The sequence below is a fragment of the Ananas comosus genome, linkage group 5 (genome assembly GCF_001540865.1).
Source record: "Ananas comosus cultivar F153 linkage group 5, ASM154086v1, whole genome shotgun sequence".
Lineage (NCBI taxonomy): Eukaryota > Viridiplantae > Streptophyta > Magnoliopsida > Poales > Bromeliaceae > Ananas > Ananas comosus.
In genome coordinates, this window is record NC_033625.1 from 5,599,437 (window position 1) to 5,620,456 (window position 21,020).

The 21,020-nt window shown below is 34.7% G+C and overlaps 2 protein-coding genes across 9 annotated transcripts; one reads left to right on the forward strand and one right to left on the reverse strand.

The window, feature by feature from the left end:
* Window positions 261–9,790, reverse strand: LOC109709872 (probable serine/threonine protein kinase IRE). 8 transcript variants are annotated; one of them, XM_020232228.1, is made up of 18 exons: window positions 9,553–9,790; window positions 9,198–9,422; window positions 7,977–9,104; window positions 7,566–7,691; window positions 7,034–7,206; window positions 6,527–6,767; window positions 6,005–6,097; window positions 5,792–5,932; window positions 5,344–5,436; window positions 4,634–4,838; window positions 4,127–4,212; window positions 3,231–3,319; window positions 2,636–2,687; window positions 2,464–2,520; window positions 1,930–2,106; window positions 1,752–1,832; window positions 1,170–1,406; window positions 261–610 (listed from the first exon to the last, which is right to left on the reverse strand). In XM_020232228.1, the coding sequence occupies exons 1-17, from the start codon at window positions 9,556–9,558 to the stop codon at window positions 1,326–1,328; spliced, it is 3,054 nt and encodes a 1,017-aa protein (XP_020087817.1). In that variant the 5' UTR covers window positions 9,559–9,790; the 3' UTR covers window positions 261–610; window positions 1,170–1,325. The 8 variants fall into 8 exon arrangements, with proteins under 8 accessions (XP_020087817.1, XP_020087816.1, XP_020087820.1 ...); XM_020232227.1 differs by having other exon boundaries at window positions 1,918–2,106; XM_020232231.1 differs by having other exon boundaries at window positions 2,464–2,525.
* Window positions 14,371–19,894, forward strand: LOC109710821 (la-related protein 6B-like). Its single transcript, XM_020233598.1, has 10 exons — window positions 14,371–14,877; window positions 16,206–16,287; window positions 16,510–16,604; window positions 16,781–16,852; window positions 16,955–17,034; window positions 17,114–17,210; window positions 17,648–17,695; window positions 17,792–17,860; window positions 18,493–18,621; window positions 19,226–19,894. The coding sequence occupies exons 1-10, from the start codon at window positions 14,473–14,475 to the stop codon at window positions 19,499–19,501; spliced, it is 1,353 nt and encodes a 450-aa protein (XP_020089187.1). The 5' UTR covers window positions 14,371–14,472; the 3' UTR covers window positions 19,502–19,894.

Sequence of the window (21,020 nt, forward strand, 5' to 3'; positions counted from 1 at the left end):
GCGTTTAAACAAGTAAACTTTGGATTACACTCGTTCCGCTTATTCCATGTAAGATACGTCACCACCTATCAAAGAGGGTCATTCTCATTGAAATTATCATATCAAGAGCATTTTAGTCCTTTCAACTAAAAAAGAGACAAAAAAAGGAAAAATTCTAGCAAGCCTATTTGTGCTATAATGGCACTGTTTGATTGGTGGATGACATTATTATCTACATGGATTAAGTGGTGCACATAAGACACTACTGATGAGAGAGCGCCTTTAGATCGCCGTAAAAATGCCCAATAATTGATTTATGTCACACCTCAATCATCCCACATCTGATAATCTAATAATACAACTAATAATACATAGCGATAAAAGGATTAGCATGCTAGCATTCTTTTACTCGAGCTCATGAGTTTAAGCCCACCATGATAAGCTCAAACAAGTTGCTAATTACTGAGGGGCCACTATTAGGCTATATATATATGTGTGTGTGTGTTAAAAAAAAACTTGTAGTATAACTTCTATGAGCACAGTATAAACTTCTGTAAGCATCAGAACAAACCTAGTACAGGCCTCAAAGCTCCCTCTTGCTACAAGTTTCATCTGTAGCAACACATTGAACCTGCAAAAGGATATATGCAAATAAAAGAGCAAAGTTAAGTGATATAATATAAGTAAAGAAAACAACAATAAAAGAACATTCTATCTAAACACCAAAGTAGCTTTAGTCATTAGCTGTATCAGAATTGGTCGGTATTCAACCTTTTTTTTAGAGAAGGGATAGAGAAAGATAGCACACTGCTCGCTTTGTTTGTTTTATTAGAAATGGACTCGGTTAGAAATGTGAAATGAGTAGGTTTCGAATTTAAAATTTCGGATACCAATCATCAAGCCTTTAGTCAATTGCGGTAGGTAAGGTCAGTAGGATTCAACTTTTGTTATAGACTTAGCCATAATCAAAGATTATTTATATAAAAGGAACAAGCACAATGGTTATACCATGAGAGAGAGAGAGAGAGAGAGAGAGCTTTTACTTGTATAAAATGAATTACATGTTTCTATAGTCTAGCATAGATCTTTACAAAACATCACTTAAAAACTATCAACACGGCGCAATGTATGCACAAATCAATGAGGAAAAGCAAAAGAAAATTGAAGCTGAAATTTGGTAGCATACTGACCTCAACATCTTTTTTGTAAGACGGCCAGTTATCAACATTAAGTAGGATGAAACCAACTTTCCCTTCATGTGTGCATCTATTTAGCGATATCACCGTTCATCCGTAATGTATCAATTGGTCACTGAACTGTCTTTATTTCCGACTTGATCCTGGTTTTCACGATTTAGAAGCATTTGCAGACTCCTCGTTACACTTTGTTATCACTTCATAGTTCATGGTAGCTAGTTGAGAGATGTTCTGTATAAAGAAAGGAAATAGTTATCACTGCTACTCACTTCTTAAGTGCTTGTTTAACTTGGCTTGTAGAAAAGCTTTTCTATTCAAGGAATTAGAAGCCTCCAAAAACTAGGCGATTGGTTAACAAATAGAAGCTTGTAAGCGCCAAAAGCAGAAGCTACAGTTTAACTGCCACTTCTACTGCCGAGAGTAAAATAGCTATTTTGCTCTTTGAAACAGCTTTGCTCAAACAATATTTTTGCAGAAACTCCGGCCCATAGATTGATTTCAGCAAAAAAAGCATATTTAGCAAAAAAAACAAAAAAAAAAAAAAAAACAAAAAAGATACGAGTTGGCACCAACGACCTTAAACGAGAAGTTACTGAATGAATACTTCACAGAAAGTGTCGGCGCTCCAAAATCTGCCATACTGCGACATTCATCTCCCTGCAAATGCAACATCAGTAACAATACAGTACTTATTTGCAAAGAGAGTCAAAACTTAAAATTTAAGTGTAATAAAAGAGAATATGTGGCTGTATACATCTTCATCATGTTCACAACTATTTGGGCTGCTGCTGCAGCTGACACTGCTACTATCACACAATTCATCATATTCATTAGCAGCTGTGCAGATTTGATCATCTGCGGTACTCCAAGGATGGCGGCAAGCAAAGTAACTCGTATCGCATTCATCTTCCATTGAAGGAATAAATGCTGCCTACAGAAATACAAATAAGAGTTTCAGCTGGCCAGTTTGCAGAAAGTCCTGCTTTTTTCTGATTTTGCAATTTGGTCTATTTTTTCTCATTTCTGCATATTCGTGCTGAAATATCTTCTGATGGCCCGAAGTTTCCCTGAATGGGATTTCTAGTGCATAAAACCATCAAGATGGTTTCCAGGCACATTTTGGTTTATTAAAGGAGATTTCGATCCAAAGTTGCAAATGAAACGAAAATAGCGGATCTCAATTGAAAGAAAAGGGTGGACAGCTTTTGCAAAATACCCCTTTTGGCAGAGGGGTGTATGCTGTACATGATAAATACTAAGGGAGGGTGTTTAAGATTCAACATGTAACCTTTTGTCGAGCAAGCATATCCCAGTTGATGTCTTTGAAAAAGGGATGAGCCTTGACCTGTTCTAAAAATAAACCGTGTATGAGGTTATAGTAAATTTGCATAAACTTTGTCTGCAAAACAAAAAGGAGCAAATGAAAAAAAAAAGAAAAAGAAAAAGGAAAATGAGTTTACCTCTCCAGCTCCAGTTGCGCCCAGTCTCTGGAGTGGGTTTTCAATTAGCAATCTAAGCACAAGGTGTAGATAGAGTCGATTAGAAATAGCAATTTTCTATTAAGTCAACAGCCAGACAAACAAATACATAGAGTGCAAAAATCAAGAAGTTACAGATCATTGGCATGATATGTTCTATGGATAATATATGGCGACAGTCGACACAGCCGGCACAGAACCCGTATGGAGCCCCTTTTGTGCATCTGCACTTTGGCAATCTCAGCATGGGTGTATTGGCACAGTCAACATGAACCCCATGTGCTCACCTTGTCTAGTGGTACTTGTGCATTTTCCATATTACAAACTAGAAAAATTTGGAGAGAGAAACAAACCCTCGCATATGGTTATGTTCAGATCTACTTATGTGCTTATCTTGCCTTAACATTTTCATTTGTTTCTTCCTAAGAGGTGATAATAACATGCAAAAATTCCGAATAACCTTTTCTCTTGATTACAGTTTTTCCCTTTTTGTTATATTTTTCACTGCCAAGAAAAACAATTACACGAAGAACCGCAGCCTTTCTCCAACTAAATATTTGTCAGTTTGATGTCTTACTTGTCAATCAAGTCATGAGCTTCGCAACTCATCTCCTCTGGTACTTGTGGCCAAGATATATCACGATTCATAATATTATCGAAAATTCTCTGCAAGTGAAAGCCATGTGGCGGTTGAACATCATCAAATATTTCCACATTAACCTATATCTACAACCACGATAAAGCAAATGCTACAGTTCATATGAAAAGAGATACTGCACATTTGTTTGTTATCATGCATAATATATCAGATGATGTGCTGCGTGGTATATAATGAAAACATTGTCCTTACCTGTGTTTTCCTTATTATATAGAGGTGGGGAAAAAAAAAGTTACCATGATGTATCAGGATGGAGGTTACCGAAAAAACAAATTCATGTATACATTTTCCTTCGGAAAAGAAAAGATTATTCTGCAAGACTGCAAGTTGTAGTTTTTTTGTGTATTTATCCACTGTATACTTTCCTACTTAACGAAGTGATGAAACTACATCACCGAGCCATGTGTTACCTCTCGTAATGCATTAACTCTGGTGTGTCTAGCGAATGCTTATGTGAACCATAGTTTAAGCACAAAATGAACAGCTGTTGTTATGAGTAATTTGGCATCTAAGCCTTGCAGTCAAAGAAGGCCCTCCTAACTTCACGCATTCTTCGCTCAACTGCTGCAACTCTCAGTTTCAATCTGTTACATTTCTTTATAATTAATTTGGCTTGATTTTCGCATCATAGTTAACCACAAAATATTCATCGTTAAGACAGAGAATATGATTACCCTTTACTCGAGATGGAATACATTGGACAAAAGTATAATAATAATAATAATAATAATAATAATAATAATAATAATTAGGGTTAATCTAATAATAATAATCATAATAATAATTAACAGAAAGAAAATTGTGCAGTTCCTTACCTGTGGATGCTCAGCATTGAAGGGAGGAATTCCAACGAGTAATTCAAAAAGGATGATTCCCACAGCCCACCAATCTGCAGTTGGGCCTGTAGTACACAACAAATTAGAAGTAAAATTTTTAAGGTCTGTATAAAAAATGGTTGCTAAACATTCTTTGTTCGTGTCAAAAAAGTCTTTACAAATGATCTTTCCCACCACAAAAGCGGTATGATGGATATTTTGGATCACAATTTTAACTCTTAAAACAACCTTATAATTCCTGAACAAAAAAAATGTTACGTAAAGAAGGTTAAGTGCTAAAAGTCTAAACACCGAAAGTTCGAATGTAGAATTTTGTGTTTATGGGGCAGAGTGCAAGTGGGCCTCTGCAGGGTCTTTTCTGTAACCTACCTATGACGCCAAAAGGACAAGTGAAATAACTCATTCAGTGGAACATTATTGTTATATTTAAGATCTTAAATATAAATTGAGTTAAAGAGAATAACGAAAAGTTATCAAGCAACAAACCATGTGGCATCCCTAACAGTATCTCTGGAGCCAAATAATCAGGAGTTCCAACAGCCGACTGTTTCCGTCTCTGCTCTCTCTTTTCCGCTCGCTGTGTTGCAGCCGTTGGCAGATCTTCGAAGGAAGTGGAATTGCTCACATCCGGACCTGACAAATCGTCAGTGCTGTTGATAAGACCAACCTTAGAGAGCCCAAAATCTGTTAACTGTACCAAAAGATGTTAGAAGAAAATGTGAGCAATTAGTTAAAATTGTGTAAGGAAACAAATGCCTATAAAGAATCGAATCAGTTTCTCTTAAATGTAGAGGTATCTTGATGTAGAAAAGCAAAATTGGTCATTTTCTTATCGTCAATTAAATTTTGACTATAGAGATCTGTTCTTAGACCATTTTTACTACAAAAAAAAGGGGATGAAATTGCAAAGAGAAGTGGATAGCCACAGAAATTCACCAAAAATAGAAGTCAATAGGTTTTCAATTGATTGGATTACTTTTCAAGAAGGATTCTTACTTAGCCTCAGCATTGAACTTATAATGAAATCAGTGCTAAGCTCGTCATAGCAGAATAGCAGAAGACTGAAGTGTTAGTGTTCTTGAAAAAGAAATAAAAGTTCAATTTCCACATTTTTATCTCTTGACCATTTTTCATTTTGGAAGTCGAAAAAACTGATCATCAATAGTTGATAAGAAAAACTGGAGCAGCATAATGACCTTGATGTGGCCATCTCTTGCAATTAGCAAATTGTCTGGCTTCAAATCCCGATGAATCACATTCATGTTGTGCAGATACTCCAATGCAAGAACCTGAAAAAAAAAAAGAGAGTAGATTCTGCATTTAAAAATTTCTTACATATCAAAGATTCTGTGTTTCCAGGGCTTTTACAAATATATAACCTGCGAGATCATCGATACACATATATGCCCCTGTAAACTCTGAATTTTCATATATATACCCCTAAAAAATGCAGCATATTTCAAAATTCCCCTATTTATACATTGAGTAGACAATTATACATTGAGTAATCATCCCGTTCATGGCGAAGTTGGTTTTGGCATCAAAAATGTTTTTAGAAGAAGGCCACTGAAATATAAATATACATAAAAAGTCAAGTTTTCGAAGGGCATATGTATACAAATATCTCAGGTAGTAGTAACTTACGATTTCAGCTATGTATGTGCGGGCCATTTCTTCATCCAGACAACCTAAACTTCTCAACAGGGAATAAAGATCTCCTCCGTTCAAGTACTCCATGACCAGATACAGATTTTCCCTACATGTAAAGGAGTAGAAAAAACGTACCTGTCGATCAAGAACAGAAGTTAAACTAAATTCCATGAAGTCGCAATAGCAATCTTTAGCATTAATACTCACCACAAACGGATTACGAGCTGATATAAGAATGTTTCGCTCGGCCAGAATACTTTCCACTGCATTCTTTCGAATCATATCAGCCTTCTTGAGAACCTGTTATAACACTCCTATAGTGTTAGACTCCATAAGCATTTAGTTTTTTCATACATATGTTTTACTCTGAATGATTAATTCTTAAGAAAAGAAGTTAATAAAATTAGTGATCGTCCATTTGCGGCCACAAGCTGAGCACTAAAAACTGATGAGATTAAAGTATACAACAGATCTTCAGCAGTACCAGCTAAAAATTAAGCCTACATGCATACGGTACAGTTTACTTTTCCATAAATAGTTTATGCAGAGTCGAAGTAGGAGTTCGAGTCAACAACTCAAAGTTTACATAACTCATTCAAACAAGAAAGTGTATTAACTGCAGAGAGAATAGCAGTTCTAGCATAAAAAAGAATTAATTTACAAATTACAAAAGTGAGAATAGATATATATAGTGCTCATGTCTACTAAATCAAATAAATAATCAATCACCTTTATTGCAAAAAAGTCTCCTGTTACTCTTTTCTTGGCAAGAAAAACTCGTCCAAATGCCCCTCGACTGATCGGTTTTATTATTTCAAAGTCTTCAATAGATGTTCGATCCTTGATTTTTGCATTTAAATGGTTCTTACTTCCCGTATTATTCTCCAAAGAACCATCCTCATCTACCATTGTCAACAAGATATCTTTCTTTCCATCATCTATTTGGCCACAAAGGTGTATAAATTTCTCCCTGCGAAAGACAAAAAGTAATAGAAGGAACTAAATCCAAATGTAGCACCATTTTATACTGAAACGAGATTAAGCATCTACAAATATACCTTTGTAAAATCTGAATTTACATATATACCCTCATAAGTGCAATTTCTTACTAAACCTCCTTAATTTTGGGATTCATCCAACTCATGGAGGAGGCTATGGAAATTCAGATTTTGCAGGGACAACTGCAGCAGGATGTATGAAACTATCTCATTTTGTGGAGCCAACACAGAGACTTACTGCAGCAGTTTTTCTATCCTTCTTCCAAATGTCTCGACAGCAAGACCGTCCACATTTCTTGTGTCAATAACAGCATTCAAGTCTTCAAGATACGAATTTAAATCCTGCAATGAGTTGTAGTTGCATGTTTTGACGCTCTCAATGCCGCGGGCAATGTTGAGTAGACTATCGATCTGCCAAAATGGGGCAAGTCAGCAATTCGTTACTAGTACATATCATTGAAAATATAGCTACTAATATTAAACCACAGTAAATAAATGATAGAACCCCCTCAAAGTTTGGCATGCTTGCGATGAAAAACCAGATTTATTTGCGTGCATGCCCCTAGCAGATGCATCAGTGCAAAAACCAGTTTTTTATATGTATATATATTCTGGTAGGGGCATGAAAGCAAATAAGCACGGTTTGCATGAGTACGCATGCAACTACCATCTTTCCAAGGGATATATACAATGTTACATATCAGGGGTATATGCGCAATAGATCTAACTTAAGATAGCTCGAAGAGACTAAAAAATAGATTCGAAAGCACCTGCTGAAAATTTTCGAGTTCCGAAAACGCCTTATTTCCACTCAATAGCAAATCAGTCCGACTAGTCCTCGGTGTCATTGCTGGTGATTGTGGTGTAATGCTTCCTGATGATAGCGCAAGTGTTCCCTATAAATCAAAGCATTAAATAACTCACAGTAAATGCCTCATCATGGCGAAAAAGTCTAGAATGTGACAGTCACATTGCTGACGTGGTGTCTCCAGCCAATCAAAATGCACCCTTGGAGTTTATCCATTCCATCATAATTTTTGGAAAAATATTTATATTGTACTTTTATCACAAAATAAGAGATATAATTGACTAGTCATAAATAATGTGGTGTGACTGCCACATAGTAGACTTCCTCCATCATGGCATCTAAAGGCTTTCAGTTTACTACAAGTGAAACTAACTTCTTCATGAAAGAACTCTGTTGCTTCTCCTGGCAACAGATTCAATGAGCTATTCTGACTAGAGGATAATCCATCCGATTCATAAGTTACACATAAGGAACTGGCTTTCGTGCTCTCAGTACTTGCTTCTGAATTATCCAAGTTTTTTGGCATGCACGATGCAAGAATCTTTTCAAGTATCTCCGTAACTCTCTGAAGTCGCTGGTCTATACTCAAACCCTTTACATCACATCTATCGGCAATCGTGCAAATGAGGAAGTGACCTTCCGCATAAATCGTCGGTATCTGAAAGTCGCATATCCGGCATATCATTTTTGGCGTCCCGTCACCAAGAATCTGTTGATCCTCAGAGTAATCAATCGGTGCTTCGGCCTTGAGTGAAGAATCGACCAAACCGGCTAAGGCGTCGGCCACGATATCATGCGCTTCGACTTTAGTTTTGTTTGTTTTTCTTGTTTGGGCGAGCGAGTCGGTCGCCTTTGTCGGGGTTTCGTCCTGTGAATCATGGCTCTTCTTCTGGTTCTTCTCTGCTGCCGAGGGAAGCTTCTTCCATGACGATATCCTATCCCTGCTCCCTGGCGAAACACTTTCGCTCGACTGGGTCAAAGGGCGACCAGCAAAATCATAACTCAAATGCCGATGCTCTAAAATCTTCCTCCACAGAAGCCTCTCCTGGACTTCCTTAGCAGTCAATGTATTCTTTCGGTCGAGCTCGCCGGAACCCCTCTGGAACGGGTAGAAGCCCAAGTCACTGAGTTGGTGGAGCCCGAGAATGTGCTCGTCGTCGCCATAGGGCCCCTCCTTATGGAACTGGAGCAGGCGAGTGCACCGCGTGAGGATGAAAAGGAGCCGCGTGTGGGCTTGCTTTAGGGTACCCATCGGCGATTCTTGCCTGCGGTCGTCCAAATTCTGGACGATCCCCTCGCACTTCACCCAAAATTCGTCCGCAGACATCTCCGCGCATTTTTGGGCTATCACTAGGAGGTCCTCCAAAGGCACCCTCCACTCCGGATGCACGCCTGCGGCCTTCTCGAGCATGCCCACCAAATCCCCTGCGTAGACGCCGAGCTCCGAATCGACTTCTTCTTTCAAGCGGTCGAACTTCGACCGTATAACACTCATCAATTCCTACAAGAACAATACATCGACGTAACAACGCGCACAGAAAATTGATTCCGAAATGAACGAATAGTCTCAAAAGCGAATAAATGGGTGTGCTACTTCGGGGCTGCTGAGGCCGCGGAGCTTGCGCATGGGGAGGTGGTGGGGCCCCTTGGCGTTGAGCTCGTGCGAGAAGCTCTTGACGTCCGCAGGGCCCTTCTTGCGCCGGCCGCTCGTGGCGCGGATGATGGCACGGAAACGCGGCGACTCCATCTCCCTGGCAGCATCAAACTTCACGCGATGAGCCGCGCCGCCACTGCCACTGCCACTGCTGCTGCCGCCGCCCTGTCAGGCATTACATCAAACACCTTACCTACAATCCCAAAAATCATGCAAAAAAGAAAGCATGATTGGAGAGCAAAAGAAACAAAACCTAGGGCAAATTGTAGAGAGAGAAATGGGTTTTCGCTCTTACCTCCATTGTAGAAGGAAATGTGCGTGTTTTATGTTGAGATCTGAGGGGGGAGGTGGGGAATTGGAATTGGTCTAGGGCGTTTACTCTCCCAAAAAAAAATTAAAAAAAAACTTGGAAATAAATTTTATTTAAAGGAAAAATTAATCGATCACAAAAGAGACCCAAAAGAGATCCAAAAAAAAAAAAAGTAATTAAATTAAATACAAAATATATATATATAAAAAAATCCCTCTCTTTCTCTTCGTTCTCCATAGATTCTCTTCTCCTCTCCTCTATTTCTTTTTTTTGACCTTTTTCTCTCTACTACAAAAAAAAAAAAGGAATGACACGTGGCATGAGTACATTGGGCAGCGTCGAGAACCTACTAAATGAGAAACTGCCACGTGGCAATTCGGAGGTACGTTACTTTGCACCGGGGAATAGAGTACCCAACGACAAAAACGGCCGTGTTGTGTTTTACCCATCATAATAATAATAATAATAATAATTATTATTATTAATTATTATTATTATTATTATTATTCCCAACCATTATGAAAAAAAGAAAAGTAAAAATGCATGGAGAAACCTCAACTATATTCCATTTTGAAATAAGTGCCTCAACTCTATTTTTTTCAGAATTAAATGATTTTAATAAAAAAGTAGAAGTTTTAACAAATTCATCAGTGATTCCATTAAATTGAATGATTATCAATTATTTTTAGCAAATAAAACTAGACTAACTAATGACTAATAACTAATAAAATTATTAAATTTGATAAATTTTTTACTGAACTAACCATGAAAACTCAAATAAAAAAAAAAGTAGAAGTTTAGGAGCACTAAGGCCCTGTTTGGATGGATAGTTAAAAAACTCCATGAAATTTTTATTCTGTGATTTTGGTCTAAATGAAATACGAAATTCTATAACTACAAAAAAATTCCACAGCTTTACTTTTAAGCTGTTTGGATACATATCATACAATTCCACAGTATTTATAACAATTAGATTTCTAAAATTTTAAAATTCAAAATTCAAAATTTAAAAATAAAATTTTAAAAATTAAAATTCAAAATTCAAAATATAAAATTAAAATTAAAATTAAAAATTAAAAAATTAAATTAGATTTTATGTTTTAAATTTGAAATTTGGAATTTGGAATTTGAAATTTAAAATTTGAAATTTGAAACTTTAAATTTTAAAATTTAAAGTATACCATTTAAACTTTAAAATTTGAAATTTAAAAAATGTTATAATTAAAATTTTAAATTAAATTAATAATTTTAAATTTAAATTTAAACTTAAGTTTTAAATTTAAATTTGAAAATGAAAATTAAAATTAAAAATTAATAAATTTGGAAATTTGAAATTTTGAATTTGAACTTTTTTAAATGTTTGAAATTTTGAAATTTGGACTTTTTGAAATTTGAGAATTTGAAATTTGAAATTTGAAATTTGGAAATTTAAAATGTTGAAAGTGAATATTGAAAGTTCGAAATTGAATGTGAATTTAACATTTGAAATTTGAATTTTTGAAATGTGAATTTAAATTTCGAAATTTAAATTTAAAATTACAAATCAAAATTTGAATTTGAAGAAATTGAACTTGATTTGAATAATTTGAAATGATTTTGAAATTTGAATTTGAATTATTTGAAAGTTGAATGTTGGACAGTTGGAATGATTTGATAATTTGATTGAAATTTGAAATTGAAATTTGCTTAAAAAATTTGAAATTTGAATTCTGAAAATTTGAAATTTGAACTTTTTAAAATTTAAAATTTGAAATTTAAAATCAAAATTAAAATTTAATTTTAAAATTAATTTAAAATTTTATGTTGAAATTTAAAATTTAAAAATTGATACATCTTTGGGAGCCCAAAATGGTGGAATTTTTTTTTTCCTTTGGTTAAAGTGGATTGTAAGTTTACTTCATTTTTTAGAATATAGTATAACTATACTCCAAAAATTATTATTATTATTTTTTTCTTCCAAACGCTTCATAGGATTATTTTCCTACCGGCATAGCGTAGTTTAACTATGCTACGTTTTTAGAGGTATCCAAACCGGGCCTAAATAAAAAAATAAAAGTTCAGGGTGTTTCCATACATTTTCAGAAATATAAAAAAGTCCATATTTTTTTATTATTTATTTAATTTTTAATTATTTATAACAGGATGTATATATATATATATATATATATATAGGTGTGCATCTTTTGTGACTCTCCACTACTATAAGCCTCAGCTATTATGAGTTGTCCCAGGACATTAATAAAATGATTAAAGCAAGTATATAATGAGAAGAGATTTGGGATTTGCTTGAACCAGAAATATTAATTTTATATAAGTTGCATGAATTTTTTTTAACCTTTTTCAACCTTGTCTTTCTTCTCCTGAAAATTCAATTTAAATGTGTTTTTGATAGGTTAAATTGCAAAAAATTGGACCCAAATTTGAATACTATATATATATATATATATAGTCATAGAGAGAGAGTAAAGCTCCTCTGCTTTAAAGTATAGAAGCTCAACTTGCTATTTTTTAACCGTTGGATTGCCTCGAGATTTGTTCAGCATTAGTAAAAGAGGATTTGATGGAACACACCATTAATAATACTGCATGGATCTTGCGGCGATTCGACGGATAAAAAATTACAAATACAAATGCTTCTGTACTTTTAAAAGCATAAGTGCTCAATTTATAAGTTCAGTAGGCTGTCTGAACTCATATCATTTTTTATAACCTTAGTATTGGATGTGTCCCACATGATTTATTCAAGGCGATCTATAAAGATACAATCGGACTATTTAAGTCGATCCATAAAAGTACGGTAGATCGAATGGTTAGGATGTATTTGGACACGTTCTTGATGAACGGATGTAATTTAACATTCTTACATCAAGTTATATATAAATATGTAATATACGGGAGTCCCGGTCTAACCCTAATTTAATTTTTTGTGACGGCTCCATCTCCGGGGATGAGGGAATTAAACTCGAAACGTCCTGCTCACTTGCAAATTACGAACGAGGACGAACCGCGAGCAAAAATCGCCGCCTATAAATCAGGTATAGAAATCGAAATCATGACAGAATGTACGATCTTAATTTCTAATAAAGTTTCCACACTCAAATTATAAAGATTTTTGTGAGATTATTAGAATTGTATTTGGTGTTAATTTTAATACTAGTTTAAAATAACTTAGGAGTTGTTTGGCTCCTTGAAATGTATGAATTTTGTTTGACAAAAATTATTTTTTATAGTTTTCTGTCCATTTAGTCTTAAAGAAAACTAGATTTTTTTTAATTATTTTTTCCAGATTTCAATATTACATTTTTTGTTTTTCAAAAATTTTTGGAAAATGAAATTATCAGTTTTCCATAAAATCTAATAATTTTTTTTTCAACAAAACTATTGTTACATGGATTCAAAAGAGATTTTTTCATGAAAAATATGTTTCTCAAAAAACTTTTTTTTTTAATGCTTTTTCTAGAAACCAAACAATCCTTTTGCTAATAAAGTAGAATATGTGAGCACTTTATAGAAGAGGGTTAAATGCACCATTATATATTCACCATCCTTTATCCAATTATTTATTTTTAATCTCCAAGCTTTAATTTTTGTAATTGAATTTATAACCTTTATTAGTAACTTCAATTAAATTTTTGTTGTGAAAAAAACTTGTTAAGTGAACACTAAATTATAAGAAATTCATGGTGAAAAGCACAAAGAGTATAGACTAAAATGAAATTCAAGTTAGAGTTTGAGGAAAAAGATTGTAATTAGCAATAAGGTGCAACTATGTATGCAAAGCTATAGATAATTGTAGAATTTGGGTTTAGCCTAAAAAAAAAAAATTAAACAAACTAAAATTCACATCAATGTTAAAAATAGAAGCTCCCTTAATGTTCATCATAATAATAATCAAACAAAAGAACAATTAATTTATTAGGAGTAATAAACCATCTTCTACAAATGTTTATCTATAAGTTACAACAAACTTATAAATTAAATAAAATTAGCAGATGAATTTTCTCAGTCTGTATCCACTGATTAATTAAATAAAATTTGCCTCAGGGCGTGTTTTCCCTTAAAAAAAAAAAAAAAGTTACAACAAACAATTACATTTCATCGGCTAAAATTTTGCTATCACTACCTAAATTTTAACTACATTATGCATTAACTTATAAGATTAGAGTTGAGCTACTGTATTTTTAAAAGCACGAAAATATTTGTGTTTGTCACTTTTTAGCTGTCGGATCGCCTCAAGATTCATGCATCATTATTAACGGCGTATTCCATTAAATTCTTTTTATTAGTACTGCACCAATCTTGAAACGATTTGATGGCTAAAAAATTATAAATACAGATATTCATGTGCTTTTAAAAGCTTTTAAAAGCATAAAAGCTCAATAATATAAATTTATATGATTCCATGAGTACTTTAAATGTTAAATTATGATTAAAAAAACCTTCTAAAAAAACAATTATGCAACGTGGCAGCCACATTGTAACGGTAATTAAAATTTCAAAGGCCTGATGGAAAGTTGATGCCTGATAATTAATTGTAATAAATTGATAATTTAGATGATAAAATTTATTTTTTTTAAAAAAAAATTATTATTGAAAATTACAGTGGAATCAAAGTTAAAATCCACTTTATAAAAATTAGATTTGAGAGAGAGTTTCCGTCCAATGAGTGACGTCCACGTGGGCCTAGTAAAGTGAAAACTTTGTCCGATAAAATATTGCCACGTGGTGCGGGCTCACACTTTACAGTGGCATGATCGTGATTTTATACAACTACCCGCCTCTCCTTATAACCGCCATCCCCGTTACGCATCCTCTCCGCATTTGCATTTCGACCCTCGTTCTTCTTGTCGTAAGCGAATCACTCCACTTCGCTCTCCTCGTCTCCGATGTAGGGAAACCCTAGCCATGGCCGAGGAGACCCAAGAGGTCCACGACGATCGCGGCGCCGCGGCGACGCTCTCTCGAGCGCCCCTGAACGCCTCCACCAGCCGCCTCAACGCCGCCGCGCCGGCGTTCGTCCCCCGCTCCGCCGCCGCCGCCGCCGCCGCGGCGCCGCGCCACCGCGCCGCCAAGATCCACCGCGCCCTCGAGCTGCCTCTGGCGCCGCCGCATGCGGCCGCGATCCAAGCTTTTCCGGTGGCGGCGCCGCCACTGGGGCGTGCGATTCTTGTTCCGGTTCCGAACCACGGGGCGTTCGAGTACTACGATGAGGAGTTCGAGGTCGCCGCCCGTGTGGCGGCGGAGCCGAGCACCGCTCCGCCCCCCGAGGAAGGGCTCCCGGAGGCGGTGATCCGAAAGATCAAGAAACAGGTGATGTAATTTTATCTTTCCATACATATTTCTCGTCGTTTTTGTAGATTAGAGTACTAATTAGAGATGCTTTGGTGTTTAATTTGTTATCTACTTGAGCATGTTGTTCACTTTTACTGTAATTCATGGACCACGGTATATGCATTTCTCCTCTCTCTCTCTCTCTCTCTCTCTCTCTCTCTCTCTCTCTCTCTCTCTTAAGATGGTAGGTGAATTTTTATGAGTATTATATTTGTTTGATCTTGATAATATGATCTTGATGAGTGGTTTCTTTTCTTTCACATTATATACTAACTTTTTTTAATTTTCTTTTTTTTTTTATGCATTGTTCTCTTTGAATTGTTGTGTTGGTAGTTGATACACTTCAGATAGTTGGTATCTCCAATGTTGCTTATAACAAGAAGCTGTTAAATCTTGTTTTGTAACACCCATTTCTGTAGAGATATATAATTCATTACTTTCTTTTAGTTTACAACTTTTTAGCGAGTTCTATGACATTCATCTTCGTAGAATGGTTTCTTTGTGTTGGGTATATTAAATTAGAGTCAATGCCTTTTATAAATGTTTGCTGGATTCTTAAATTAGAGTTGATGCCTTTTACGTGCTTCTTGAGGGAGAAATGTTTCACTCTAGTGTATATTACCTCTTTCACCGATTACCAATATAAGATGGTGCTAAAAGAGAAGTGTGAATTGCTTTGTATTATTGAGTAGTGCTATAATACAACTGATAACACTGGCATTATGCTTTTCTTTGTTAGTGAAGGAAATAATTAACTGATCTTGTTTCATTAGTTTTAGGAGTATCTTTTTGTTAGGAAAATGAATAGGATGCCATAAATCGCCTATTTATTTTACAAAAGCTATTGCAAAAGAATTAATTATATATATTTGTATTAATATTAATATTATATGGGTTCTGATGAAGTGACCTCTAATAAGTCAAGCCAAGAATGTTCAAGATATGACGTTGCACATAGCTCTCATCAGCTCTTGAAAAAGGTTAACCAAAAGAGAACTATGTCTCATTTCTAATTAACCTGATTTTCTATGTTGCTGACAGTTTCTATGATTATCTTATTTATTTAATTGTACACCTCTATGCTAGCTTTACGGTTTAGTAAATTACATTTTAGCACTTGAAATTTTAGAGTAAAAGGTAATTACCAAAGTAGGAACTATTAGTTCTTGAACATTTTGCCAGCATACATATGTAATACGTACAGTTCTCTATCAAAATGTCTGTTTGATATTTCTTTGTCATCTGTTGCTTACTCCAGTATCCCATATTTCTAAAAGTCTCTAAAAGTTTCATTTGATATATCACAGGTAGAATATTACTTCAGTGATGCAAATTTGGCTACAACCGAAATTTTGATGAGGTTCATCAGTAAAGATCCTGAGGGATTTGGTAATCTACTTTCTCCAGTAAAGATATCCAAAATTTGAACAGTGATTGTGATTTTATTGTTTTATTCTATTTGTCAATAATGTAATCTAGTATGTTATTTTCTATATAATAATAAGTGGAAGCTCTCTCTTTCATTGATTTTCTTTAGTTGTACCAAGAGCTTGAAGTGTGCTTCTTTCTTGTGTATAACACTCGATTATGACTCCCCTTCTCCTGGTGCAGTACCTATATCAGTAGTTGCATCGTTTAAGAAGATTAGGGCCTTGGTCCACGATAATTCTTTGCTTGCTGCTGCTTTAAGTACATCAACACAACTGGTAAGCTTTTATTTTCTGCATAATGTTCTTTTACCCTTCTGTAGTAATATGCACGATGCTCAATGATCTGCTAAAAATTGACTGTTGTTTAATACACCCAAGTGGCATCGACAAATGCATAAGTAACCATATCTTTTTCACGTGTGTTTCTGATTTTCATGTCTGTTTACTTAAAGCATGTCAGTGATGATGGAAAGAAAGTTAGACGCAAAAAACCTTTCACTGAGGCAGATCTTGAAGAAGTGCAGGTTAACATCTTATCAGGTTTTGATTTTAAGGGAATTATTACTTTACCTATTCAAGCCAATATTAATTTTCTATTTTCTTTGTTTTTTTTTTTTTTCTTTTAGTCGCGTATCATCTTTGCTGAAAATTTACCGGAAAATCATTGTTACCAAAACCTTATGAGAGTGTTCTCAGCTGTTGGGAGGTATGAAGTTTTATGTTCAAATTAAAAGTTACGTATATCAATATAGGCACTTTATAAGCGAAGGATATGTTTTTTGTAGTGTGAAATCGATTCGTACTTGTTATCCACAAAACTCGGATGGTACAACTGCTGCAGTAAATAGGTCATCAAAGAATGATATGGTACTTTGTAACAAGGTACTGTTCAATTCAATGCGCTTATTATAGATGCGAGGTTATTCTACCTTGTTTTTAGCTAGAGAGTGTTATTTTTTAATTATTGTTTTTATATAGAGTTAATAAGTTACAAGGTGAAATTTGATTCATAGACCGTTGAATTTCAAAAAAGTTGGTTTTCCATGTTCTAAACTCTTAAATTCATTATTCAAAAATAACTCTAGCAATTAAAAAGGAACTCTGACAAATAGTTTATAGCTATTTTAGATGTCCAATCGCAAAGTTTCTTTCCTAAATTTGCGTGAAGAAGTTTGCTGAATTTGAGAGTTATTTCTTTGTATATCTCCTTAACATGCGTTACTTTATAATGAGGTAACTTATTGTAATGAGAATTCTTTTCAGATTTTCTTTGAGGTAATAACATTTAAATGTCACTTATCTTCTTTCTCTACATATAGGTGCACGCATTTGTGGAGTATGAGACTGTTGAAGATGCCAAAATAGCAGTACGCTTGAACTTGTTATTTAAACTTCGCTTTCCATTACTTAGGAATTACCTACTTTACCTGATGACTCTTTTTTCTTCTTTTCTGAGCGGATAGGTTAACAAGCTTAATGGTGAGACGAACTGGCGGAATGGACTAAGAGTTCGTCCGCTGCTTGATTGCATGGTACTTTCACGACGTTGTATCCTCTGTTTATTCTGAACTACTGTACACTTTTAGTCATGCATTTTCCCTGTCATTTACTACTAATCAGCTTTAGTACTATTATGGAATAGTGTTGTGGACACTCTACTTGTCATCTTCTAAGAAGCTAACAGGTAAATTATTTATGTACAGTTTGTTACTGGACATTGTGGCTTAGGATAGTATGTTAATATTGATTGGAGGCCTATAGTTAAATTCCCTTTTGATGCTCTGGAACTGTTTAACACTATATTCAACCTATCTTATGCTATTTTGTACTAATTTTGGTGGTTGATAATCAGATTGTTACTGGGTTGTGAATGTCACTTCCCAGAAGCTCTTTGTCTTTTGTGAACGTTTACTTATACATAAAAATGATTCAGGCCTTCTTGGTTAATGATTTGGTTCATTAGAAAAGTACCTTCATTGCTGAAAATGAAATCTGTTTTTCTAATCCTATCTACTATCAAATATTCTACACTGCTTGCCCAGAATATCATTCTTAATCAGTGGAATTCGCTGAATATCTAGAATAGACCCTCGCATAATATTCTAATAGTTCAGATGATTTCAAATGAATCCTAACACAAAAAACTTTTTGGTTTTCCAATTAGAAACATGGAACAGGACGAGGAAGAAAAGATGGACATGAAGGTGATGGTGCGAGAGATGGAGATTTTATTAACACAATTAACCAACCAAAAGAGAAACAAGCAGACGATGAAGCACATTTTGAGCATCATGTATCTCTCCTTGATCCTTTATTGACCTAATTTCTGTTAGCCAGGACTACATTGAAAGCTTACTCCCATCTTTGAGCTCCTTTTTTTTAAATATGTAGTGTAGTTATTCCTCCACGGCAAATTACACCATCGATCACAGAGATTTAAAGTTTCACTTTGGTCTTACAACTTTGTGTTGCAATTTAAGACATTGAGTTTGAAGTTTCTGTTCAATTTTGTTACTCATCAAACTTCGTCAAACTCCGTTTGACTTGTAAGATGATGTGATAGCTGAAAGATGGCTGTTTAATGGATGATGTGATAGCTGAAATAGCTGGCACGCCATTTCTTGCCTTCATGGAGATGAATAATTCAGCCGCAGCATCATTTCTTGAAGATGACATGGCTACTAAAGTGAGCTGCTATATCATCCCTCTGTTAGGGAAATCAAACGGAGTTTGAAGTGACCCGATTGAATCTACAGGGGAAGTTCAGTGTCTTAGTTGTAACAAATCCAACTTTAGTAACAATTGTTCTTGTTTTTTTGCCCTTCGCTGGATCTGAATCATTATTTACTCTAGCCTAAGATTTTAAGAGTTTGGAAGACTAAGGATGGTATTAACAGGATGAGGAGAATTTTGTTGACAAAGAAGGTGGAACGAGGCGAGGGAGGGGGCAGGACCGAGGAGGGAAGTGTCGAGGGAAGGGACAGCACCACCACTACTCCACAAACCGTAACATCGGCCATGCTGTCGGGACCCCTCCTTTGACCCATCCAATGCACCCCGAGCACCCGACGGCGGCGACAAAGCAGCCTCCTGGGCCCCGAATGCCTGATGGCACCCGGGGATTCACCTTTGGCCGCGGGAAACCAATAACTAATCCGATCAGTTCGAGTTGACCGATTCCTCAAAATGTCGATCCATTTTGTTGTAATTGATCGTATTTTGGGGCAATTGGTGGAAAAAAGGGGTTTACTAGATCAAATGTCATCATAGAACTGGGATTTGAGGGTTCATCACAGAACTGGTATTTGAGAGTTGGAAGTCCCGGATTTCACTGATTGTAACCCCATCTAGGATGGTGTTTTTTTTTTGTGTGCGTGCGCGTGTACGCGCACGCGCTTGTTCTTTGTCTTTTGTAATAATTGAGAGAGTCATGTAAAGATAGAACAAAAAGGAGGAAAGAGAGAGCAGAAAGCCGGTCAATGCATAGTGACACAACAATAATCTTCTCTCACACTTCATACTTTGGTATATGGTGAATTCAAAGTTCTTCACTTTCCATCCTTTAATATCAGTTCCTCAACTTAAATTTTACTTAATAACACAACCTTAATTCAAGATTTTTATGTAACTTTATGGGGTTAAAGCTTAATACGAGAGTAGAATGATAATTGTAATAATCAGAAAGAACTAGTGTATGTAAATAACAACAAAACTTTGTGTTTGCTCGAAGCATTTTCCTTTGCAGTTTATCGGGACAAAATTTCAAATCACTGTTGTGGGATACAATGCTCTTAGATTGTTTTGTGAGTAAGTACTTATTAAACACTTATAGATTCTTCCTATCTTAGAGGTGGAAACACTAAATTAAAGCTTCTATTTGAGCCTGAGACTCTCACTATGGTCAGAAGTAAAAATGAGACAACTGATTTTTCATACCAGTTTAGTCCCAAAACAAGTATTTTTCAAATGCAAATAAAAAATGTAACTATATAGCGAAAATTAAAAATAAGGTAGTGAGGCCCAAAAACTAGAATCTAATTCAGGACATTGATATATATGCTGTAGTAAAAATTTATTAAAAAATAATCTTATTATAATATACTAGCTAAGAACCCGCACGATGCCACAGATATTAAATATTTTAATAATAAAATTTAATTGATTTTTTGATATTTTATATAATTCTATTAGTTAGATAATTAATTAAATTATTTTAAATAAAAATAATTTAAAATGGTACATGTATAATATAAATTTTTGAAAGAGCTTATTAGCGATTAACTAATTAACTATGATATATATAAGTAAATGGCTAATAATTATTAGTAATTAAACTAATAATTTAAAAAATTTGTCTATAGATAAAAGATTTAATCCAAATAAATTAACAAAATAACTAGAAGAAGATGGTGAAAAGAGAAGAAATGGTTCCATGAACCGTTTGTATAAGAATATTAGACACCACATTCCTAAATACCCATTGTAACAAATTTATATATATGTTTTTTAAATTTTTATATAGTTTAGATTACATCTGGGGAGAAATATAAAACGGGTGTATAAATATATTTTATACACCACAATCCTAAAATATCATTATTATACAAATTTAAATCACTATAATTCTTCATATAAAGGTTTTTTATATGGTTAGATTAATTATTAAATAAAATTTTAATTTTATAATAATAA

Excerpts from the sequence above, each read along its gene's own strand:
- LOC109709872 (XM_020232227.1), bottom strand. Across the intron at positions 6,098-6,526 it reads GAGACTTTTTTGCAATAAAG|GTTCTCAAGAAGGCTGATAT; the intron begins GTGATTGATTAT and ends GTGTTATAACAG. Across the intron at positions 2,107-2,463 it reads ATATGCTTGCTCGACAAAAG|GCAGCATTTATTCCTTCAAT; the intron begins GTTACATGTTGA and ends GTATTTCTGTAG.
- LOC109710821 (XM_020233598.1), top strand. The coding sequence starts at position 14,473 with ATGGCCGAGGAGACCCAAGAGGTCCACGACGATCGCGGCGCCGCGGCG. Across the intron at positions 17,035-17,113 it reads GTGTTCTCAGCTGTTGGGAG|TGTGAAATCGATTCGTACTT; the intron begins GTATGAAGTTTT and ends TGTTTTTTGTAG. Across the intron at positions 17,211-17,647 it reads ATATGGTACTTTGTAACAAG|GTGCACGCATTTGTGGAGTA; the intron begins GTACTGTTCAAT and ends CTCTACATATAG.